Source organism: Loxodonta africana, chromosome 4 (assembly GCF_030014295.1).
Source record: "Loxodonta africana isolate mLoxAfr1 chromosome 4, mLoxAfr1.hap2, whole genome shotgun sequence".
Taxonomy (NCBI): domain Eukaryota; kingdom Metazoa; phylum Chordata; class Mammalia; order Proboscidea; family Elephantidae; genus Loxodonta; species Loxodonta africana.
In genome coordinates, this window is record NC_087345.1 from 7390516 (window position 1) to 7415618 (window position 25103).

At 51.6% G+C, this 25103-nt stretch overlaps 1 protein-coding gene across 2 annotated transcripts in view; it reads left to right on the forward strand.

Annotated features, from left to right (window-relative positions):
• The window catches only part of KIAA0930 (KIAA0930 ortholog), a 56736-nt gene that overhangs the window by 14808 nt on the left and 16825 nt on the right, over positions 1-25103 (forward strand). For both annotated transcript variants that reach the window (XM_064283386.1, XM_064283387.1), the window contains exon 2: positions 21587-21738. In XM_064283386.1, the coding sequence (XP_064139456.1) occupies positions 21587-21738 (152 nt within the window). The remainder of the gene's footprint in view (positions 1-21586; positions 21739-25103) is intronic.

Sequence of the window (25103 nt, forward strand, 5' to 3'; positions counted from 1 at the left end):
CAACGCAGGACAGACTACCCTCCGCCTCACTGGGGCATCCGAGATGGTCAGTGTGTAAGGGGTCAGAGCCCTCGGCCAGGATCTTGGCCAAGGAAGTGATCTTGGCAGGGCCCTCCCCCTTTGACCCCCTGTTTCCTCTTCTGGAAAACGGAGAGAAGGCTGACTGAGGACACATTCCTGCCTGTCTGCACTCTCAACTGCTGAGCCCCAAGCCACTTGTGAAAGGGCTTGACAGCCAGGGCCGGTCTCCCGCCCCCCAAGGAGGTCACTGCTCTATGTAGGCATCAGTTCAGGGACACATAAATGAGTGAAAAAGACAAAGATGAAGGCTCAGGTGCTCCCCTCCCCGTAAACCCCCCAAACGGGAAGGAGGAACCCTGCCCTTCTGCCCCCCGGAGCCATGACTTCACATTCAGGGCCGTAGCTCCCCGGCACGCTAAGCCACCCAGCTGTCTGCAGGAGGCAGCAGGCCCCTACTGGTCCCTGGGGCATCTGCGATGGCTGGTGCTGCCTCAGGATCCCCTGGCAGGTGGGGGCTGGGGAGCCCCTGAGTCCTGGCCCGAGATGGCAGCGGCCCCGCCTACAGTGGTGATCACAGCTGTAGCTCAGCCCCCTGGAGCTGTCTCCCGGCAGTGAAGCTCTGCGCCAGCTGAGGCGGGGCTGCGGGGCTGCGGGCCCCTGATGAGGTCATCGCTGCTCAGCTGCTTCGACAGACAGCTCTGCATCCATCCGGCAGCCTCCCCTGCAAGTCCGGAGACGCCCGCTCTCCCGGGGGAGGGCTGGAAGCCACACCACTGCCACCTTTGCCCTCTCGAGTTCTGCTGGCAGCCCTGGGAGGTCCCCACACCATCGCTGCTGGCAGGTGACCGCTGCAGAGGTGCAGGCACTGCTCAGGGGCCCCTAGCAGTCAGCCCTGGGCCGTCTCCTCAGGTGCACGCGTCTCCACCTCTTCTAGGGCAGGCCTTTGACCCTTGGTTCTTGGTGGCTCCGCCCTGGTCTAGTGTATGAGGAGTGGCCCCTGGTTTTCACAGTGACAGTAAAGAGGGATATGAAAGGGAAGAGGGTCATGGGAGCAGAACATTCTGAGGGGGAAGTCACAAAACAGAGGACATGGAACTGAGTGAGAGAACGGAGGCCGCAGGTCTGAGGACACAAGAGCAGGGGCCGCCTGGTATGGGATGGGTGTGCGGTGGGTTTGTCTAGTCTCCAGAGGGAATAGGCTAGATGGCTTGAAGGTAGAACGACTGAAGGGCTCAGTTGTCCACTGCATCTGCCCAGGGCCCAGAAGTGCCCTTGAACCCTCGTTTTGTGTAGCGTGCGGGCAGCTCTGTGTCTTGGCGCTGAGAGCCTGCAGGGAGCCGGGTGCTGGGACGCAGCAGGGAAGGAGGCAGGCACGGTCCCCTGGCCACGGGCTCGCAGCTGTGTGCCTGCGTCCCCACCCAGAGCCTGGCTCACTGAGCGAAGCGTGAAGAAGTGGATGAGTGAACCCACATGGTCTGAGTACCTCTTACTGGGTGTTAGTCTCTCCCTTGATAAAATCTGGCCCCCGTCTGTCAGTTTGTCATACTGCGGTGGCTTCTGTGTTGCTGTGATGCCGGAAGCTATGCTGCCGGTATTTCAGTTACCAGCAGGGTCACCCATGGTGGACAGGTTTCAGCTAACTTCCAGACTAAGATGGCCTAAGAAAAAAGGTCTGGCGACCTGCTTCCAAAAATCAGCCAGTGAAAACCCTATGCATCACAGCAGAACATTGCCCCATACAGTGCTGGAAGATGAGCCCCGAGGCTAGAAGGCACTCAGAATACACAGCGGCCGCAACAGGCAACTCAAACATGCCAACCAATGTGAAGATGGTGCGGGACCAGTGGCGTTTAGTTCTGTTGTACACGGGGTCACCTTGAATCAGAGCCGCTTGATGACAACTAACAACAGTTGAGAAAACGAGGTGGTTGGGCTGGTTGGACTCTGCTCATTCCTTCTAGTGCTGGCCTGGGGCCCTGGGACTCAGTGACTTGCCTTGTGCCATGTCTCACAGTTGGGTGGAGGCAGGAGGTGGTGGGTGAGGGACCGGTCATTGGCCAGCATGGTCACCCAAGCAGTGAGTGACCAAGGGATCTCAAGCCCAGGCAGTGGAGAGGGCGGGAGGCGTGGAAGCTGGGGTCACCGGGTCACAGCTCACCGCTGGGGCAGGACACCTCATGTGCGTGTCTGCGGAAGTCTGAGCAGTGACTCAGAACACTTACCTTGCAGGAGTATCAGAGAAAAGCAATGTGATCAGGACCCTATGTAGGAGAGGGGAGTTAGGAGCTGGAGCTGCTGGTTTTTCTGGATAATTTTGCTTGGGAAAGATTGAAACTACTTGGAAACTGTTTGTGGGAAGTGAAGTGGCAGGTGGCGTCTGATGGTGGTCCCCGCTGTGACGAGGTGGTTTTCCAGGAAGAGCTGCTTTGGAGGGAGTATCAAGGATCGCTTTTCTGGGCACTGTGATCCAACAGGCCTCTCTGGTAGAAACCCCCATCCCTGAAAGGGACCTTCAGGTCAGGGATTAGGGTTTGTACCCCCTGGGGCCCAACACAGTGCCTGGGACAGAGGGGGAACTTGGAGTGGGTGTTGACAGGTCCTGAACTGTTCCCATTATGAACCTATTGAGTAACCTGACCTTAAGGGCCTCAGTTCCCTCATCTGTAGAATGGGTTATCAGGAAGATCGCAGATGGGACCTGAGGGTTGTAAGATTTTACAGTACTGCACAAATACAAGAATGGGTCGTTCTCTTGCTATGCCGTGGTGTTCCCTGAGGAAGCTGAGAACTTTGGCTCGTTAGTCTCATGTTTATTTGTTCAGAAGTCACTGACTACTTGTTGTATACCCTGCCCTATGGTGGGCACCAGGACACCCTGCCAGCAAGGTGCCACCTGTCTTGGTGGGGAGGAAAACTCACAGGCAGTTACGAGCCGGTATGACAGGCAGGGGCCCAGAGCTAAGAGCATGGCCTTGGAGGCAGGTCTGGCTGCAGTTCTGGCCCTGCCATGTGCCAGCAGCATGACATTGGATGAGTTATGCGATGGCCGAGCCTTAGTTTCCTCATCAGTTAAATGGGGACACAGGATCTTTGTGAGGACCGGATGGGGTGAAGCAGCTCCGGTGGGTGCTCAGTGGTGGCGGGGACCATGTGCTGGGGGGTAGGTGATCAGTGAGTCAGGGAAGGCTTGGTGCAGGGGGTAGGGGGAGGCCCCTGGGTGGTGACAACTGAGCTGAGCCTCACAGGGCGAGTGGGAACGGGGCCAGGATCCCATGCTGGTGTCCGGCAGAGACCTAGGTGAGGGAGTAGAGTGCGCCAGGAGCTGCTACAGGGAGTTTAGTTCCAGGAAGAAGGGCGAGGTGGGAGCACTAGGCGACCACTACAGACCTGGAGGGGTGGTCTGGGCGCTGGGTTGTCTGACCGAGGAGCCAGACTTGGTCCTGAACAGTGCAGGGAACCAGACAAGGATTCAAGGCTGGTCCTGGTCCTGCCACCCAAGGACTACGGCTCAAGGGCTTCCTGGAGGTGAACACCCAGGCACCTGCCATACCTTAGGTAGCCTTTGGTTAGTCCTCAAGGTGACGCCTTTGCTTTTCAACACTTTAAAGAGGTCTTTGCGGTGGATTTGCCCAGTGCAATGTATCGTTTGATTTTTGACTGCTGCTTCCATGGCTTTTGATTGTGGATCCAAGTAAAATGAAATCCTTGACAACTTCAGTGTTTTCTCTGTTTATCATGATGTTGCTTATTGGCCCAGTTGTGAGGATTTTTGTTTTCTTTATGTTGAGGTGCAATCCATACTGAAGGCTGTGGTCTTTGATCTTCATCGGTAAGTAATTCAAGTCCTCGTCACTTTTGCAGGCAAGGTTGTGTCATCTGCATAAGGCAGGTTGTTAATGGGTCTGCAGTTGACTACACAAAGGCATTGGACTGTATGGATCAAAACAAATTATAGATAACATTGTGAAGAGTGGGAATTCTAGAACAGTTAATTGTGTTCAGGAGAAACCTGGACATAGACCAAGAGGCAGTTATTCGAACAGAACAAGGGGATACTGCATGGTTTAAAGCTAGGAAAGGTGTGCATCAGGGTTGTATCCTTTCACCATACTTTCTCAATCTGTATGCTGAATGAATAGTCCAAGAAGGTGGACTATATGAAGAAGAAAGGGGCATCAGCTTTGGAGGAAGACTCATTAACAACCTTCTAGGTAGGAAATGGCGAAGTTCCATGGGACCCCAGGCTTCCCTCATGGCCCCAGGAGAGGAGAGGATTGTGGGCCCTGCCCCCACCCCCTCTGTGTTGGGATTGCTCACATGGGCACCCGTCTGATCAGTTCCACTTCCAAGGACCTCCTCAGGGCACCCCGGGCCTCGTGGGCCGCTGCTTTGTCTTCGTGACCCCAGGGATGGTTGTCCAAAGGCGAGAGGCACGGAGAGGCACAAGTGATGAAAGGGCCCATTGAGGGGCCACAGAGGCCTATTCATCCCTCGTGGCTGCCTGGGCGGGGTCAGTCCAGGGGACCTCCTTGGACTCTTCCCAAGAGGCCTGGTTGACCTGCCACCTTTGGGAAGTGGCCAGACTACACAGAGTCTGCTCCTGAGTGACGCGTGCTCAGGAGAACCCCCTGGGCTGGGCATGGTGGCTACCGTCCCTTCTCCCACAGCAGAGACCCCCGTCGGCCTGCTGCCTGCCAGGCCCTTCAGGGTCCTCAGAGAATAGATACAGCCCTCGGCCCAGTGAGGCTAGAGCCTGGGCCCTCTCCAGCTCTGGCTCCCACACAACGTCCTCCCTCCAGGGCCTTAGCCTTTCTCCCACAGCAGGGCCTTGGCACAGGCTGTCCTCTCTGCCTTCAGTGCTGGTCCCTCTGCCTGGCCTCCTTAACTCCTGGTTGGCACGGAGACCTCACGGGGCCCCATGACGCCCCTGACTCGGTCCAGCATCTGTCCTGGAGATAGCGTTGTGTGCACTCAGAGTGCAGCCAGCCCTCCCGGTGGATGCCCCGGCAGTTACTGTACTTCTGCCATGTTCTTGTTGACAACTTCTGCCTCCCCCTGCAGCCCAGGGGGCAGGAGCTGTGCTGGGTTTGCTCCTTATTGCACACCCAAGACAGACCCTGGCCTGCTAAGGAGCTGGCACTTGGTACACAGTCACCTAAGACAAGTGAAGCCTGGATGAGTGGACTCCAGTGCTGGCTCTTTCTAGCCTCTTCAGGCTTGCTGGACTTGTGAGCTCCTCAGCGAAGTGCTTAGCCCAGGGCCGGGCACACAGTAAGCCCCTGTTACTGGATTATATAGTGTACCTAGAAATACAAGACCAACTGTGTGAAAACTATGAGAAGATTTATAATGAAGAAACCAAGTTTCCTTTCTCTTCCATAGTTTCTCCAGAGGACACTACTGATGGTGTAAATAATAATTGCTAACCCGCCCAGTGCCATCGAGTCGATTCCGACTCACAGTGACCCTACAGGACAGAGTAGAACTGCCTCATAGAGTTTCCGAGGGATGCCTGGTGGATTCGAACTGCCAACCTTTTGGTTAGTGGCCATAGCACTTAACCACTGCACCACCAGGGTTTCTTAATGGCCAACACTGGGCGCTTGATTGGTGCCTAGTTCAAAGGGGTTCAGATGTAACGACTAATTTAAACTCTCACCTACCCCGCGAGGTAAAAACTATCATTACCACCATTTCACAAGTCAGGAAGCAGGCGCCAAGAGGTTTGGGCTTTGCCCTCCCCCAGCCAGCCCCAAGGGAGCGGGATTGGACCCCAGGCAATCAGCCGGGACCCCTCTTCTCTTAGCTTCTGCCCCTGGTCTGTCCTTCCAGGGATGTGTTGAGTGTAACGGGCACATATATAATTTTTGAGCTGTTGATTCTGGTGTGTGTGTGGTAAAAACAACACAACAGTCACCGATTCACTATTTGTAACAAGTACAATGAATGCAGGGACACCAATGACATTAACTGTGTCGTGTGACCATCACCAGTATCCATTCACACATTTTCCCATCATTTTATATTGAAAAGCTCTAATACCGTTCCGCTCCTCACTGTTTTCACTTAATTTGTCCAAGGGACCTTTTCTCGGTAAAGATAGAACCCCTTCAATTCTTTTTTTTTTTCTAATTGTGCTTTAGATGAAGGTTTACAGAGCAAATTAGTTTCTCATTAAACAATTGATACACATATTGTTTTGTGACATTGGTTGCCAAGCCCACGATGTGTCAGCGCTCTGCCCTTCTCGACCTTTGGGCTCTCCTTTACCAGCTTTTCTGTCCCTTCTGCCTTCTCGTCCTTGTCCTGGGCTGGTGTGCCCATTTAGTCTCGTTTTGTTTTATGGGCCTGTCTGATCTTTGTCTAAAGCATGAATCTCAGGAGCGACTTCAGCCCTGAGTTAAAAGATTGGCTTGGGGCCATGCTCTCAAGGTTTCTCTAGTCTCTGTCAGACCAATAAGTCTGGTCTTTTTTTGTGAGTTAGAATTTTGTTCTACATTTTTCTACAGCTCTGTCTGGGACCCTCTATTGTGATCCCTGTCAGAGCAGTCGGTGGTGGTGGCCGGGCACCATCTAGTTGTACTGGACTCAGTCTGGTGGAGGCTGTGGTAGTTGTGGCCCATTAGTCCTTTGGACTAATCTTTCCCTTGTGTCTTTGGTTTTCTTCATTCTCCCTTGCTCCAGACAGAGTGAAACCAGTGGAGTATCTCAGATGGCCACTCACAGGCTTTTAAGACTCCAGATGCTACTCACCAAAGTAGAACGTAGCACATTTTCTTTATAAACTATGTTATACCAATCAAGCTAGATGTTCCCTGAGACCATGGTCCTCACAACCCTGAGCCCAGCAATCCAGTCTCTCAGGGAGTTTGGATGTGTGTGTGGTGCTTCCATGACTTTGCCTTGTACAAGTTGTGCTGACTTCCCCAGTATTGTGTACTGTCTTACCACTTATCAAAGTGGTAACCAAAGTTACCACTTATCTATTGTCTATTTAGTGTTTTTCTATCCCTACCCCTCTGCTCCCTCGTAGCCATCAAAGATTGTTTCTTTTTGGTTTAAACCTTTTCATGAGTTTTTACAATAGTGGTCTCATGCAATATTTGTCCTTTTGTGATTGACTTACTTCACTCAGCATAGTGCCCTCCAGATTCATCCATGTTGTGAGATGTTTGGAAGATTCATCATTGTTCTTCATTGTTGTGTAATATTCCATTAGAACCCCTTCAGTTCTTAATAGCTACACAGTATTCCATTCAATGAATGTTTTCTAATCTATTTAGTTACTTCCCTGCTGATAGGATATTTCCAATATTTTGCAGACAGCACTGTGATAATTCCATGGTTTTACATGTGTGGGAGCATGAGTATAGGAGAAAAAATTCAGAAGTGGGATTGTTGGGTCAGAGGTTTGAGCATTTTGGCTTTTATTGCCCATGTCTCTCCATAGCTGTGCTGCCATTCCACAGTGTGTGAAAGCGGCCATTTCTCCACGCCCTCTTCAACCTGGAGTGCTGGCAGGGTTTTTGGTCTTTGCAAATCAGATAGGTGAAAAATAGAATTTAGTAGTTTAATTTTCATTTTTCTTATTGTGTGAGGCTGAACATTGTTCTGTGTTTTAAAAGTTGAGCATCTTTTAGTGTTGAAAGTATCAACAACGTTTCGATTCTGTTTTTGTGCTTTATTCTGCTCCATGGAGGATTATCCCACTCTAGCTGATGATCGTGTACCGTACCGCCTTGCCTGCTTTCATCACTTCATTTCTTTCATGTATTCACTCATTTGGCAAGTATTTACTGAGTGTTTCCTAGGTACCAAACAGGGGTCTAGGAGTAAGTGAATAAATGATCAAAGAGACAAAAATCTGAGACTTCCATGGAGCTGAGGGTCTGGCCCGGCATCTCCGGTAAGACATAGGTAGGTTTTCTAGTAGGACGGGGTTGGCAGACTGTGGCCACAGACCAAATCCGACCAGCCACCTGTTCTTGTAAATAATCTTCATGGGACTACAGCCATGCCCATCTCTTAACATATGGCTGATTTCACAGTTGCAACGGGACCTTATGGCCCACAAGTCCTAAAATACTTAGTGTCTGGATCTTTACAGGAAAAGTTTGCCAACCCATGCAAGTATATTATGTTAAATGGTGGCAAGTGCTGTGGAGAAGAGTAAGGCAGGAACTGAGACGGGGAATGTCAGGGGAGGGTTTGCAGTTTTAAATAGGGTGCTTTGGGAAAGCTTCCTGGAGAAGGTGATATTTGAGTACAGAACCCGGAAGGAGGTAAGGAAGCGAGCCTCATGGCTACTGGTCCAGCAGAGGCAACAAGTGCCAAGGCCCTGGGCCAAAGGGTACATGGTGGGTTCAAGGAATAGCAAGGGTGCTGGTGAGGCTGGAGGGGAGTGGATGCGTGGGAGAGTGCTAGGAGGTGAGGTGGGAGAGCAGAGGGCAGGTGGTCCAGCGTCATGGAGGCTGTGTGGTAACTAGAGCTTTTCCTCTGAGGTGGGAAGCCATTGGAGGCTTTTGAGCAGAGACGGCAAGAACTGGTTCACGTTTTAACAGAGATGTGTTGAGACCAGGTGCTGCTGGACAAATGGGGAAGTGTGGAGAGCAGTTAGGAAGCAGCTCAATAGTTCAGTCAGGAGATGATGGCAGCTTAGTGCACCATAGTTTGTGAGAACCGACTGGATTCTGGTATGTTCGAAGATCAAGCCAGTGAAATGATAGAGACGACAAGTGAGAGAGTTCTGCAGAAAAAAAGCCATAGAAGAAGTGAACAAATCTGTCCAAGAAAATGAGGACTGAGAAGTTTCCGTTTGAGAACAGAATTCCAAATTCTCATGGAATTCAGATTTTCTGGAGCCATGAAGGTTGGATGAAACCCCAAAACTAGTGCTCTTTAAGCCTTAAAACAAAAAATTCCCCTGAGGTCTTCTTTTAACCAAACGGTAATTTAATTAGTAAAGAACATCTTCCTTGAGCATTGCGCTTTTTAAAAGAACTATCTGTATGTGACTGTCTTAGTCGTCTAGTGCTGCTATCACAGAAATACCACAAGTGGATGGCTTTAACAAAGAGAAATTTATTCTCTCACAGTCAAGTAGGTTACAAGTCTAAATTCAGGGCATCAGTTCCAGGGGAAGGCTTTCTCTCTCTGTCGGCTCTGGAGGGAGGTCCTTGTCCTCAATCTTCCCCTCGTCAAGGAGCTTCTCAGGCGTGGGGACCCCGGGTCCAAAGCGTAACTGTCTTATTAGCCAGTTAGAGTAGGACGGACACTGTCTGCACATGTGAAGGAATGGCGTGGGGTCTAGTAACCACAAGGCCACGTGCACGCTGACTAAGGGGGCTGGGGAGCTTTTTGTTTCCAGTGGTGTCGGGGTTGGACTTGGTACCTGGAGCTTTCTGCCCTCAGCCCTCCCATGCCCGTGTTTGAGGGTCCGGGGGGCGGTCAGTTGAAGGATGTGATTTCTTCAATCTGTGCGTGCTTCAGGGTGTAACTTGGGCTAGTTCAGTGGATGGAGCCACTACCTGCTGCGACTTCCTGAAAAATGTTGCTCAAAACAAGCTTGTGGTTAGCAAGACAAAGAGAGGGGGGAAAGAGTGTTGACTGGGGTTTTCAATATGGCTGAGCAGCCTATTTCAAAAGGACGCATTCTGCTCCTGGTGCTGCTTTCTTGGTGGTATGAGGTCCCCAACTCTCTGCTTGGTTCCCTTTCCTTTGATCTCTGGAGAGATAAAAGGTGGTGCAGGCCACACTCCAGGGAAACTCCCTTTACATTGGATCAGGAATGTGACCTGGTAAGGGTGTTACATCCCACCCTAATCCTAACGTAAAATTACAATCACAGAATGGTGGACAACCACAGAACACTGGGAATCATGGCCTAACCAACTTGATACACGTATTTTTGGGGGGACACATGACAGGATCAAATTGACAACAGCAACTTGAAAGGTTAGATGGGAAGCTTAGGGGACAGTGAGCTTATGTTAACGAGGGAGGAGCAACTCAGAAAAGGGGAGTAAGAATGGTTTCGTGACTCAAAGAATGGAATCAGTGTCGCTGAATCATACAGGTAGAAATTGTTGGATTGGTGCAGGTTTTGTTGTATATATTTTCAAAGACAGCAACGACAAAATAAAATAATTAAAAAAAAAAAAAAAGTTTCTGTTTGAGACCTGTATCAGTTTCTGATGAGACAGTAGCTGGGGGAGATGTGGGGTCAAGGGAGTATTTTGTCGGTTGGTGTATTTTTGGAAGGGTGGGGGAGTCTTGAGTATTGTGTTTGTTAGGATTTTTTTGGCTGCAAGTGACAGAAACCCAACCCGTAGGAGCTTAGAGAAAAGAGGGAACTGTATGGGGGGATGATCTGTGGAAGGGTTGAAAAATCGGACCCCGGGAAGAATATTGTTGTTATTGGCTGCCGTCGAGTCAGGCCCCAACTCATGGCAACTCCACGCACAGTGGAGCAAAACGCTGCCTGGTCCTGCAGCATCCTTGTAGTCGGTTGCAGATCAGACCGCGGGGAGAATAGGAACCCCCAATACTAAGGGCTTAAGTGGCCCCAGCTCTCTCTTTCTAGCTCCATTCTGTTCCCAACAGCCCTGGGTTTTTTGTCTCTATCACCCAAGGGTAATGGATCGTTTGGGTGGGGGCTTGAAGACTTAGCTTTGTCGTATGTGCTTATAGCTGGTAGGAACGCTGTCTCCACATCGCTCCTCTTTGTCTGAAGTTTCCTGGCAGTTCTCACTTATTTTAAAAGATTCTTTTGGCATTTCTATTGGGTCCTGGGAAATTAATAGATCAAATTAGATAGAATGGATCTCTTTATGATTTCAGTCTTCCTAGATAAGGACTTCGGAGTCCCTGAGTGGCGCAAACAGTTGACACATTCGGCTATTAACCAAAAGGTTGGCAGTTTGAGTCCACCCAGGGGCACCTCAGAGGACAGGCCTGGCGACCTACTTCTGAAAAATCAGGCACTGAAAACCCTGCGGAGCACAGTTCTGATCTGACATACGTGGTGTCTCCACGAGTCGGAATCGACTTGATGGCAGCTGGTTACTGGTTAGCTAAGAACTTGGTCAACCTTCCCATTTGTTCAGGTCTTTTTTTAAATTCTAAACAGAGCATTTCCCTCCTTTTATCTTCTAATTAGGAGTGTTGGTTTGTATCAAAGCTGTTGGTTTATGGATGGACTGGTAATTTTGTACCCTTATGACTTCTGTTGTTTGAGTAGTTTTTCAGTTGATTTTCTTGCATTTTCCAAGTCAGGTGTGTACCATTTTGTCTGCAAGTTAAGCTAATTTTTACCTTATCTTTACAATTCCTATTATTCTAAATATCTTTTGTTGTCTAATTGCCCTGGTGGTGTAGTGGTTAAGAGTCAGAAGTTCAAATCCAGCAGGTGCTCCTTGGAAACCCTCTGGGGCAGTTCTATGCTGTCCTATAGGGTCGCTATGAGTTGGAATTGACTCGACGGCAACGGGTTTGGTTTTGGTGTTGGTTAGTACCTTTAGAACAATGTTAATAGCAGATTGTGATAGGACTTATTTTGTTTCTAACTTTTTCTAGTTGAGATTATCATGTTTAAGGAAGAGTCATACAGCCTTGTTTTTTTAATCAAAAATGCTCATTGACTTGTATCGGATACCCTTTCAGCGTTTATAGAGGTCATCACGTGCCATTTCTTTTCTGAGCTGTAAATACAGTGAATATGTTAATATGTTTCCTAATATCGGACCATTCTTCTATTCCTAAATTCAGTTCTACTTGGCCATGCCATGTTCTTTTAATGGCTTGCTGGGTTCTTCTCTTTGTTAAAATTCTGTTTAAGATTTTTCTGTTAATCTCCGTGAATGAGATTAACCTGTAGCTTTCTTGATGTGTGTGTCTTCTTTGGAATCAATGATATTCCTGCTTGCTAAAAACTTGTAAGTTTCTCAGGCTCTACAAATGCGTAAACTGCATTTGCGATATGCTTTCTTGAAGATCTGGGAGAATTGCCCTCTCGAAAACATCCTTTGGCCTCGTACTTTTTTGGGAGCAGCTCTGGACAGTTTTCTTTACTGGAATTCATGACCACCATTTTTGGTGGCTGTAAACTATCTAATTAGGGCTTTACTGTAGTGACCTTCACCTGTGTGGTTTAATGATCTAGAAAAGGATCGGAGTGGGTTTGAAGGAATTCCTTCTAAACTGTAACCCGTGATTATTCTGAAGGTCTGGTGAATGGAGAATTATTCCAAATTACTAGTAGTAGTAACAAGAATAGCACTTAATAGTGAGTTATCATTTATTGAGTGTTTACTCTGTGCCAGGTGCTCTCCATAGCAACCACAGGAGGTAGCTGTCACTCTCCTGATTTTATGGATGAAGAAACTGAGGGTCCAATAGGTTCAGTAACCTGCCCAAGTAAGTAGTGGGTTACGGATGTGAATGAAGTCTACTCTTAAATGCTAGTCTGACAAAGGCTTCCCCCAGCTCCATCTTGTGATGGCATTAATATGAAAATCTTTTAAGATGTAAACTTTCTCTCCCTATTCATCATACATTTAAGGAATTACCAGCAATGAAAATAATTAAATTATATTCAATTAAATTATTGCCACTCGGCTGGGAAACGGAGGACAGGCCTCTTCAAATGGAGTGACTTGCAACTGTCTGTCCTTGATGTCACAGAAAGCCTTGAGATAGTTTAGGGCCCAGAATGGCCCTAGTACACTCCTGTGGGGGCAGGGCCAGGGGCATTAGGGCATGGGCAGAGTGGTTCCTGGGGCTCAGGAGTGTAGCAGGAAGGTGTGGAGAGGTCTGGAAGCCCGAGTTGACTGGCCAGTCTGTGTACTCACCTGGAGACTGCAGGAGCCCTCAGCTCCCCAGGTATAAAATGGGCTGAAGAACTGGTCCTGCCTGTGCCTGTATGGTGCCTCAAGAAGAATATGGACTCGGTTTTGAGGAGCTGGGTTTGAATCCCTGCTCCTACATATCAGCTCCTACATACACCATCTGGTCACTTGATTCCTGAGCCTTGATTGCCTTATCTTGAAACCAGAGACATTTTTCCCACCTCACATGGTTGCTGTGAGGATCTGCCGAGGTAACACATAAAAAAGGCGTTGTAAACTGTAGAGTGTGGGGCACACATCAGCTGTCTTTGCTGATCCTTGTGTCTCAAGCCAGTACTGTTGGGCCTTGGTTTGACCATGTTACCTGCTAAAAGAATCAAAACCATCCAGTTGATTCCAACTCATAGTGACCTGGTATTGCAGAAAGAGGCAGAGAACCTGGGCACTGCAGAGCCAGAGGGACTGAACTGGGAGGTAGGCGGCGTGGGCTCTAGCCTCCTTCTCACTGTGTGTCCACTTCTCCCACTCATCCGTGAAGCCATTAGTCTGTACTGGGCTCCTCCAGTTCTGAAGTGAGAAGCTTGTGGAAGCAGGTCAGTGACGGGGCCAGCAGAGGAAGCTGTGTCCCCACAGCCACATTTTGGAGCTGGGAGTGTCTGCTTTCCTGGGAAGTGCTGCTTCTTAGGACCCTGGAGGGAGGGTGGCCCTGGGCATGGAGCTGTCCGTGGTCCTGCCCGGCGCCTGCTCAGCTTCAGCGGACCGCAACTGCGCCCTTTAGTCTGTCCACTGGGTTCAAGGGCGGGAAAACCTGCAGCCTGGCAGATAGATAGCAGGGAGACTGGGAAGGAGAGTGTTTTGGAGAGGAGGAGGTGCCCTGCTGGGCATTTCCTGCTGGGCAGGCCTGGGAAAGGATGAAGGGAGAAGGGGTTTCCGTGTCAGGGCAGAGACACACTGATTTCACATCCATGCAGGGTCCCTTGGCTCCTGTTCACGCACGGTCACTGCACCCCTCGGCCAAAGAACCCTGGGGGATTCGGGACCGGGGGAACTAATCTGAGCAGGTCACACCGCCGACAGAAGGCACGATAAAGTAGCAGAGTGGATGGAAGCTCACAGTTTACAAAGTACTTCCACGTCTACCTCTCACCCAGTCCTCACCGTGGATTCTAGAAGGGTGGCAGCTCAGACCCGTCTGACTGATGGGGGTTCACTGGGGTTCAGAGGTCAAATGAGTTGGCCCCCTGGCTCAGGAGGAGTAGAGTCAGGTCGTGAACTCAGGTCTGTTTGATTATAAATCCTATTGTTGAACCTGGCTTCCAGGACTCAGAACTGTTCCTGGAACCTTGACCAGACCCACGTTTCTGCCTTGTAATGTCCTCCCGTGTTTGCCTCTCTCCCTCCCTCCCTCCCTCCCTCCCTCCCTCCCTCCCTCCCTGCCTCTCTCCCTCCCTTCCTCTTCCCCCCCTCCTCCCTTCTGTGACGTGGGAGTCCTTTCCTCCTCATCTTTCTTTCTCACACTCTGTCTTTGATGAACCTTATAACAGTAACAGTTGTTCATGAGAAAAAGTATAATTTCATTATTGGAAATATTAAAAAAAAAAAAAATTCCCCGCAAAATCTCCCCTGTTAAACCCAGCTACTCCTCTCATTTCCGTATGTTTCATGTGTGCCTGTACCTTGGTGTTCCACCAAATTTGCATCTCCAGGCATCTACATGGCTGTCTTCACTTTAAAAGATTGACTAAGATTGGGCTGAAGCCCTAGTGGCGCAGTGGTTAAGAGCTCAGGTTGCTAACCAAAACGTCGGCAGTTCGAATCCACCAGCTGCTCCTTGGAAGCCCTATGGGGCAGTTCTACTCTGTCCTATAGGGCTGCTGTGACTCGGAATCAACACGATGGCACCTAAAAACAGCAACAAGAACAAGATACCTTAATTAAATGTTAATAATTACAGAATATTTTCTTTCTCCTTCCTTACTGTTACCATCATCATCATATTATTATTTTCTGTCAGTAACAATGCAGAGAACATTTGTGCACAAGGATTTTATTTTTGTATTTTGTGTTTCTCTTCCATAGGGCAGATTCATAGAAGTAGAAAAATGCTCATTTGCTTTTCAAAAGAGACATGATGCTTTTTGTTCTCTAGCAGGATGTTGAGAGCGTCCAGACCAATGTACCCCTGGCAGCTTTGGCTACTGTGATTTTTATCAACTTTATTGGAGTGTAACTTACAGACAAGAAAGCACATCCAGTTAAAGTAAATGGTCTGCCGGGTTTTGGTGGCTGCGCACACCCCTGAAACCGCCACCCGCTGGAGACGCAGCCCATCCAGGCCGCCGCCGGCCGGCTCCTTGTCACTGTAGCTTTGCCGTTTCTGACGGTTCACGTGAGTGGATGAGTGGGATCGCGCAGAATGTAGCCCCGTATACCTGACTTCTTCTACTCACCCATCATGATTTTGAGATTTATCTGTTCTGTTGTGTGATCCGTAGTTTGTTTTTGTTGCCGAGTCACAGGCCATTGAATGGCTAAACCACATTTCTTTTGTCCATTCTTCTGTTGATGGACGTTGAGGTTGTTTCCAGTTTGGGGCTGTCAAGAATAAAGCTGCTCTGAACCTTCCTGTCTGAGGCTTTGGGTGGACGGATGCTTTCATTGCTCTTAAACCTATGCCTGGGAGTGGCGGAATAGTGTGGGAGTGTATGTATCTATAAGAATGTCCTCATTTTCCTAAGTGCTATTTTTTAAATAACACATGGGGTCGCCATGAGTCGGAATTGACTCTATGGCAACAGATTTTTGTTTATCTTGTTGTTGTTGAGAATGTACACAACAAAACATACACCAATTCAACAGTTTCTACAGGGAAAATTCAGTGACATCGATTACATTCTTTGAGTTGTGCAACCCTCCTCACCTTCCTTTTCCGAGCTGCTCCTCTCTCATTAGCATAAACTCACTGCCCCCGAAGCTTCCTGTCTAATCTTTCCAGTTGCTATTGTCAATTTGACCCCGTATAGATAGCTCTTAAATGAGCATGATGCTTGAGGCAGACATTCTTTACTAGTTAAGGTAAACTGTTGCTTGGTTTTAAGACTTCAGGGGATATTTTTGGTTTAAGGTTTAAAGATTATCTCAGGGATTCATAGTCTCAGGGGTTCATCCACCCTGCATGGCTCCAGGAAGGCTACAGTCCATGATAATTTGAATCTTTTATCAAATTGTTGAGTAATGGTAGCTGGGCACCACCCAGTTCTTCTGGTCTCATGCCAAAGAAGGCAGTTGTGCACGAAGGTAATTAGCCACACAGTCCACTTCCTCCTCCAGTTTCTGACTCTCCTTCCTCTGTTGCTTCAGGCAAATAGAGACCAATTGTTGTGCCTTGGATGGCCACTTGCAAACTTTTAAGGCCCCAAGGGTTTTGGGTTTGTTTTTTAAATACCAAATTTGCCAATTTGTTCTTCTAATTTGAATTTTTTATTACTAGTGAGGTTAATAAGGAGGCTTGGTGGCACAATGGTTAAGGACTTGGCTGCTAACTGAAAGGTTGGTGGTTCAAACCCACCAGAGGCTCTGCAGGATGAAAGGCCTGGTGATCTGCTCAGGTAAAGAGTGCAGTTCCGCTCTGTCCTATAAGGTCCCTATGAGTCGGAATCCACTCGACAGCACACAACAGTGAGATGAATATTTTCCCACAGGTTTGTTGACCGGTTGTGTTTCCTTTTTGAGGTGTTGCCTGCTTTGATATTTCACCCCTTTATCTCTTGGGCCTTAAGCATTTGTTATAACCTGCTATGATGTGAGCTCTTTGTATTTCATGGGCGTCGTCATCATTGTGGATTTTCCTCACCCCGTTTTTCACCTTCCTTTGGATTCGGGTTATGCTTCTCTTGGGCATAAGGGAGCCACGAATGCTTAAGAGGCCAGTTCTTAACCGTGTCCCTTTTGATTTCTCTCCTTGCTTTTAAATTTTGCATGTCCTGAGGGTGCAGAGGTGTCCTGCCTTGCGCATCCTGTCAGTATCATTCAGCAAACATGATTTTTGCAGTTCTTTCTGACTAGAGTGCCTCTCCCCCTCTTCGTGGCCTCAGGTTAGTGAGGGGTGTGTGTTTGTGTTTCCGGCAGACTGAGTCCCTCCCCGCTGGGCCTGTCATCTGGTACTCTAATAACAACGTGAAAGATAAAACGGCCATTGACAGCTTACAGTGAATTTCTGAGCGCCTTGTTTCCTTTAGAGCCTGTGATAACCCTGGGGGATAAGAGGGTGTTGCTGGCGTCTTTGGTTGGATCTCCTAACTCATGTGTGCCTGGCGCAGAGAAACAGAAGGTGCTCGGGGAGGCTGGGTGATTGATTCAACCCAGGGATCAGGGCTGTTTAGACAGCTTCTTCTCCCAGTTGTACCTTCTCTGAGCACGTGGTGGAGCCGCCTGACCCCTTTCACCATGGCGGCGGTTTTCCTCTGTGGAGTCACTGCTCTGAGCCCCAGAAGAACCAAGCAGGTGGGGTTTCAGATCCCCGGCCCCTTCATGCCCGAACTGGAGCCAGCTCGTGCTTATGGTGTGGCACTTGGAGCTCCTTGGAAGATGTTCTTAGGTCGGGGCTCTGGTTGCGGGGAGGTAGCAGACCCAAGCCCTTATACTCAGGGTGGGCGGGCGCAGGCTTCAGGAGGACGTCCCAACTGGGCTACCTCCTTGCCCGTCACCCACCTCGCTGAGCTCGTGTGCTGTTGCCTTGGGGGAATCATTTATTCACCCAGCACTTACTGAGTGCCGATCGCGGGCCAGGCGCTGTTCTGGATAGAGTGGCGATTGAGACAACGTCCCTATTCCTGTGACCCTTTCATCCCGGCGAGGGCAGTCGGTAAACGAATGGGAAGTCTCCAAGTTATGAGAAGGGTTACGATGATATGCTAGGGAGGACCCTGGGCCTCTCTGAAGAGGTGACATTTGAGCTGAGAGTTAAATGACCACAAGGAGCCACCCTAGAGAAGAGGGTTGGTGGCAGATGAAGGACAGGTGTCGAGAGGCCCTGAGGTGGCAGCCACCTGCCTCACGGAGACACAGGAAGGAGCCTGTGTCCTGGAGGGGAGCGGGTGGGGGGAGTGCGTGGAGGGGAGTGCGTGGTGAGAAATTTGGATTTTGTTATAATCGATGGCCGTTCCAAGTGGGGGCAGGAAAAGGTCATCTTCCTGTTTTAATAAAGGGCCATCTGGCTGCAGTGTGGAGGGTGGATGGTGAGGGTGAGAGTGGGAGCCAGCAATGGTCGCACCCCCAGGAGATGATGCTGGGGTGGATGGGATGGGGGAGATTTGGGCTTCCCAACAACCATGTGGCTCTGAACTTTGGCAGGGCCAGCGCTGGGCCTGGGACACTGAACATGCGCTCTCTCTCTGTCCCCTTCTGCAAGGTTGTTTGGCCACTGAGCCCCAGGGTGTGCTGTTCAGGCCCACAGGGAACTCCAAAAGGGGGCCCCCAGAAAAGAGACCCGGGTTTTGGCCCAGGAGCCTATTTGTGCTTTGCCTTCTTGACAAGAGTCAGTATTGGCCGGCGGTCTGGGTTCCATTACTGACTTCCAGGGCCTGGAGACTCCTAAATAGCCAGGATGGATGAACTGAGAATAGAATGCTTTTTCCCCATTGTAAAGTGGGGAGATGGGACCCTGCTGGCCAGGGCCCAGGGTATCATGGAATGATGGAAAGCCAGCTGGCCACATGTGGCCTGCCACCTCCAGCACGCCGAGATTGGACCCTTCACCTTCCCTCCCCACCCAGCTGCCCCTGAGCCGACCCCTACGTTTACTGTGGTCCTAGGGTAGCCAGCCGCCTGCGAAGCAGTTGGGGTTTGTTAGCTGGTTCCTTCCTTTCACCAGGCTGCTGAGGAACAGGCTGTAGCATTGAGATTTTTCAAAGAGCCTGAGTCTGGGAGGCGGACAGGTCTAAGTACGTTATATCAGTCTCTAGCTCTGTGAACCTGGGCACGTTATTTAATGCTCGAGAGTCAATTTCTTCTTCTGTGAAATGGGGCAGCAATAACAGAGTGACTGGGAATTCAGTGAGATGAGCCACACGGAGCTCTTTGCCCAGTGCTGAACATGTGGTAAACCAAAATAACCCAACCCCAATGCCACTGAGTTGATTCCGACTCATAGCAACCCTGTAGGACAGAGGAGGACTGCCTCATAGGGTTTCCAGGGCTGTAATCTTTGCAGGAACAGATCACCAGATCTTTCTCACTCAACGCAGCTGGTGGGTTTGAACTGCTGGCCTTTCGGTTAGCAGCTGAGTACTTAATCACTGTGCCACCAGGGCTCCTTGAACATATGACAAGTGCTTGATGAATTGTAGCTGATGTCACTAGTATCATTGCTGTGGTTGTTGATGTTGTGATCACCCGGGAATGAGCTCTAGTACCGCTTCTGGGTTGCTTTTGTGAACAGAATAAGATCATCTGAGGAATGGCAGTGCTTAACCCTGGGGAGTGACATTAGTGGTGAGATTTGCCTCATGGTGGCTGGTGGTGGGGTTTAGAGCTGGGATGGCCAGAGTTGCCCGTCTCCACTACAGGCCAAGGAGCAATCAGCACGCATTTTAGTCTTAAAGGCCTTCTGCTGGATTCTAGGTGAAGAGGGAACTACAGCAGGACAACGTTTTTTGTTGTTAGGTGCCGTCGAGTCAATTCCGACTCACAGCAACCTTGTGTACCAGAGAACGAAACACTGCCAGGTCCTGTGCCATCCTTACAATCCCTGTTATGCTTCAGCCCATTGTTGCAGCCACTGTGTCAATCCATCTCATTGAGGGTCTTCCTCTTTCTCACTGACCATCTACTTTACCAAGCACGATGTCCTTCTCCAGGCACTCGTCCCTCCTGATAACTTGTCCAAAATGTATGAAATGTCTCGCCATCCTCGCTTCTAAGGAGCATTCTGGCCGTACTTCTTCTAAGACAGACTTGTTCGTTCTGCTGGCAGTCTGTGGTATATTCAATATTCTTTGCCAGCACCGTAATTCAGAGGCGTCAATTCTCCTTCAGTCTTCCTTATTCATTGTCTAGCTTTTGCATGCATGTGATGCGATTGAAAACACCATGGCTTGGGTCAGGCGCACCTTAGTCCTCAAAGTGACACCTTTGCTTTCCAACACTTTAAAGAGGCCTTTTGCAGCTGATTTGCCCGATGCAACACGAAGCTCTACTGAAACCTGTCCGCCATGGGTGACCCTGCTGGCATGAGAAATACGGGTGGCATAGCTTCCAGCATCACAGCAGCATGCCAGCCACCATGCTATGACAGACTGACAGACGCGTGGTGGAGAGCAAAGTCAAGGGGATGGAAAGAAGAGCACAGACCTTATCCAGGAACACCATAGCACCTTTGCTCACTTTCGTGGGGAACCTGTGGTAGTGTGAATTGAGCGTGCCTGTTCCTGAGAGTGCAGGAGGAGTTTTCAAAGCCATGATGGAGACAGGGCAGTTCTCGGCTCCCCATCAGCCAGGGAGATGGGTCAGCCCTACACGTTCTCCTGGCTTCACCGGAAGTTGACCAAGCCCTGCTGCTCCTTGCCTGCCCACACCCAACTTCCAGGGTCAAGGCAGGGTGTGGGGCAGGTGACAGGCAGGGTGTGAGGCGGGTGACAGTCTAAGGGTTGGTTTCCAGCCCTTGTTCTTTGGCCCTCAGTCAGTGGTATGACCGAGGTTAAAGAAAGACTGGTGTTTTCTGCAGGCGACCTAGCTGCCGACTCCCAGGAGGTGAGGGCCTGGGTACGCTCTGGTACCCTCTGAAGGGTCTGTGAGATGCCGGCAGCCCTCCCCATCTCGAGTGCGGAGAGCAGGTTCTCTGGCACCCCCGTGCTAGGCCCAGGCCACAAGGGCAGTGTTTTCTGGGAAGGGGCGGGGAGGAGGAAGAGAAAAAGGAACCAGTCGAACAGCGGCAGTTTGAGTTTATGAGAAAGATCTCTGTAGCATCTCTTGGAATTCTGTTGGATCCCTCTAGAAAGGGATGATAGGCTCCTCTGTTGGCCTTGCTCTCAGCCCCAGGCCTCAGCCACCCTTGGCTGACGGGTGTGGCGGGGGGCGGGGGGGCGCCTGCGGACCAGAGGAAAGAGCTGGCATGGAAACCCCAATCTTTCTACCAAAGCCTGCAGGCTGCTTCTCTGGGGGAGAAAAGAGTACAAATGTTGGTCATAAGGAAATGCCATTGGTGATAAAAGCATCACACGGGGATACACCTGGGGGCTGGAAGCCGGGGAGTGTGGGGTCTCCCACACAGGGCTGCCGAGACTGTCCCTTTAAATTGGCGTCTCCTTGGGAATTGCTGCAGCCTGGGGGGCAGGGAGGGCTGCTGGCTGAGGATGGAGCTGCCTGAGGATCTTCCCTTCCGGAGCCTTCCCGCCCAGCCAGCCAGCCTGCCCGTGAAGCACTCCCCGGTTTGCTCTTCTCCCCCTGAAGCTGCTGATTCTTCTGCAGGCTGGCCGTGACTCCAGGGCCCGAGCAGGGTTCTTGGGATGGAGCAGGCCTCCTGGGAGGTATCCTCCTCCCCGGAGGCGTCCTCCAGCCTCTCTGGATGCCCCATGGGTGGCGGGGGGTAGGGAGAAAGATATCACCCAGCCCCAGCAGGTGTCTGACTGGAGGGCCAGGTCCAGAGGACAGGACGTGGCCAAGGGTGCCCGTGAGCGCAGGCTTGGCTGGGCTCTTCTCACTCCCTGTGGCCTCCCCCGCAGGGTGTTTCAAGGATGACCGTATTGTCTTCTGGACCTGGATGTTCTCCACCTACTTCATGGAGAAGTGGGCCCCGCAGCAGGACGACATGCTTTTCTACGTGCGCCGGAAGCGGGCGTTTGCGGGCAGCGAGAGCGGCACCGAGGAGGGCAAGGTGAGTGGCCCCTCCGGCCTGCCCCCGCCGTGCGGGGAATGAGGGCTCCATGTAGCCCTTGTGTATGATGGCAAAAGAGGTGAATGTTTATTGGGTTTTTACTGCATGCTGGGGGCCCTGTGGGGACAATCACGCCTGCTTTCTGGTGAGGGTGTGCCTGCGTGCTGTACACGTGTTCTTAACCTCCACCAGGCCCTGGAAGGTGCCGATTGTGACCATGCTTGTAGCTCTGGGGGAGCCCTGGTGGCGCGCTGGTTAAGGGCTCGGCTGCTAACCAAAAGGTCAGCAGTTCAATCCACCAGCTTCTCCTTGGAAACCCTATGGGGCAGTTCTCCTCTGTCCTATAGGGTCACTGTGAGTCAGAATCCACTCGATGGCAACAGGTTGTAGCTTTGCGGAGACTGAGCTGCAGACGTGATTTGGCCAGCTTCTCCTAATTAGTCAGCGCTAGGGGAGAGCTTGACCCAGAGCCCGGTGTCCGCCCCCGGCCATGGGCAGGGAGAGCTAGCTTGACGACGATGGTGATGATGATGTCGTAAACGCCTACCATCTATTGTACCCTCATCACACGCCACACACAGTGCCCAGCCCTAGACTTCTTCATCTCCTGTGCCCTCCAGCTCCCCCACAGGGTGTCGTGCCCCCTTTTTACAGATAAAGAAGCCAGGGGCTCAGGGAGGTGAGGTAGCTTGTCTGAGGGCGTTCCTGCACCAGACTGAGGTGTGGGGCGTTCACAAAACAAGCTGCACGTTTCCTCCGCTAACCTTCAGAGGCTCTCACAGCGTGTGCCAGGCGTAGAAATGCATTCTTTTCCTCTAGAAGCAAGAGGGGGCCGGGGGGGGTGGGCATGGAGCGGGGCCTGGGGCTTGCCATCTCTCCAGCTCCAAGTCCAGTGCCCTGGAGCTCCATGACCATGGACGCTCGGAGCCTTCCCCTGCGTGTGCCTGTTCTTTGAGCCCAGATGTGCAGAATACCCAGAACCAAACCCATCACTGTCAAGTTGGTTCCAACTCATAGCAACCCTGCAGGACAGTGTAGAACTGCCCCATAGGGTTTCTAAGGCTGTAACCTTTACAGAAGCAGACTGCCAGGTCTTTTCTTCTGCGAAGCCACTGATGGGCTTGGATCGCCCGTCTTTTGGCTAGCAGCCAAGTGCTTAACGGCTGAGCCACCAGGGCTCCTTGTGTGCAGAATAGGACAGGTCCAGTGCCTGCTGCAAAGGGGGCACCGGGACCCCCTGCCCGGCTGCCCTCTGTGCTGGCAGCTGTATGTCTGGTGTGGCAGGGCCATGTGATACTCGAGATGACCCAGGGGTTGGCTGTGTGGTGAAACTCAAGAGATCCAGGGAGTGGCCTGCTGCTCTCTTGGGGTTCCCCTGGTGCCTGCAGTGACCTTTGTGTGACTGAGACACTGGGAACCTGCAACCTTCTTGGGATAGTGAGCACTGTACACAGAAATGGGCCACCTAGAGCCAAGCCAGTGTGGGAAATAGTGACTGGGAAGGGGTGGACCGTGGGCAGTAAAGGCTCCTGGGGGGGGGGGCAAGTGTTAAGAAAGGGCAAGAGCTACCCCCAGCAGAAGGGCCCTGAGAGCCTGTAAAGTCATCCTCATCAGATGCAACCTCTAGTCCTGTTTGAGTATAGAAAGGTGGGGGGCACAGGAAGACGAGTGGGGGGTGGGTGAGGGCCTGACCATGGCAGACCCTGAAGGTCCTGCCCAGGAGGCTGGGTTTCAGCTGCGGAGCCCTGGGAAGCCTGAGCCTCATAAAGGGAGGAAGAAACAGGGTCAGAGTGACATTTCGACGTTTCATTTTGTGAGCAGGGGGTGGGGGAAGGATTGGAGGATTGAAGCAGGGGGCTGGTTGGGGGCTGCTGGTGGAGGAGGGAGAGAGAGGGCCTGGGATGAGAGAAGAGGAAGGTCAGGTGGATGTGAGGTCAGGTGGATGCGAGGTTAAGGAAGTGCTGTGAACCAGCAGGACCTCTGTGATCCAGTGTGGGACTAGAGCCTAGAGCCTGGTGTCTGACTTGCCTGGGGGAGTAGGGTTCGTTTTGGCGGCGGGGTTGGTGTACAGAGGAGGGAGCTCAGTCTTGGACGGTCTGTGTTGGAGGTGCCAGAGGACATGCAGACAATGATGTCTGGTGGCCAGTAGATGTCTGTCACAAACTGCTCAGAGATGCCAGGGGTGGAAGGAGAGATTGGGCCTGTCCATACTGAGGTGTTGAGGATTTGGGACAGAACCTTGAGCCCAGAAACCAGAGACCGCAAGGGTCTGGCCAGAGAGGTGGGGGTGAGCCAGAAGTGGGGCGGAGGGTGGTAGAGCGGATGTGGCGGGAGGCCCTGAGGGCCTGAGGAGGAAGTCTGGCAGGATGAGAGGGAGTGGCCCACTGGGCTTGGTGATGGAGGTGTGGAGGCCCAGGCAGAGGAATTGCAGGGTAGGCGGAGACCCAGCCAGACTCAGCGTGGGCAGGGTGCTCTCTGCAGGGAAGAAGAGGAAGCCTCTTCAGTGGGTCTGGCTGGCAGGTGTTGGTGGAGAGACCCCTGAGCCAAGTGCCCTCCAGAAGCCCTGCCCACGCTGCTTAGCCCCTGGTCACCCGCCCTTCTGGGGTGTAGTTGGGAGACAAGCTTTCTAGTTGGAATGCTGACCCCAGAGTTGGCGTGTGACTCTGTCAGTCAGTCTCCCTCTGGGTCTCAGCCCCTCCTTCTGTAAAAGGGGTTCAGGCCACAGCACCCTAAGGCTAGGGACCTCCCATTGTGGACCATGGGGAGGCTGGGACTCTTGGGGTGGACGTGACCACAGGAGTCCGATGGCAGTCTGATGGTGGTGTCCCAGGACCCTCACTGCCAGTGACCACTAGGGGCGTGTTCTCAAACCCTCAGCACAGCTCTGGGGTATAGGCATTCCCACTACCCACACTCACAGACAGGAAGCCGAAACTCAGAGGGTCATGCACTGGGAGGGGCCCGGCTGCCTGATTCCTGGCTGGCCCACCCACCCTGGCCTGACTCAGCAGATTCAGAGACGCTTTTTAACAAAATCTTGAACTTCACCCCAAGGAAAAGTCTGTCGAGCCCAGCGTCCCTGAGGACACACCAAGGATGCTCTGGGCAAGGCAGACCGCATAGGCAGTGGCTAGTCACCAGGCTGGGATGGTGGGAAGGCCGGGGGACAGCAGTGTCTGAGCCCCCCATGTGGAGGCGCAGGCGCTGCAGAGGCTGGAAGGCCAGGGGCGGTGTGGGCACACAGGACTGCAGCCACACAGAGCTGGGCACTGCGAGGCCCACCTGGCTGTGTGGGGAGGCAGGTGGGGTGGAGCTTTCTCCAGGACACAGACACATGGGTAGCTTACCCAGGCGGATAGGGACCT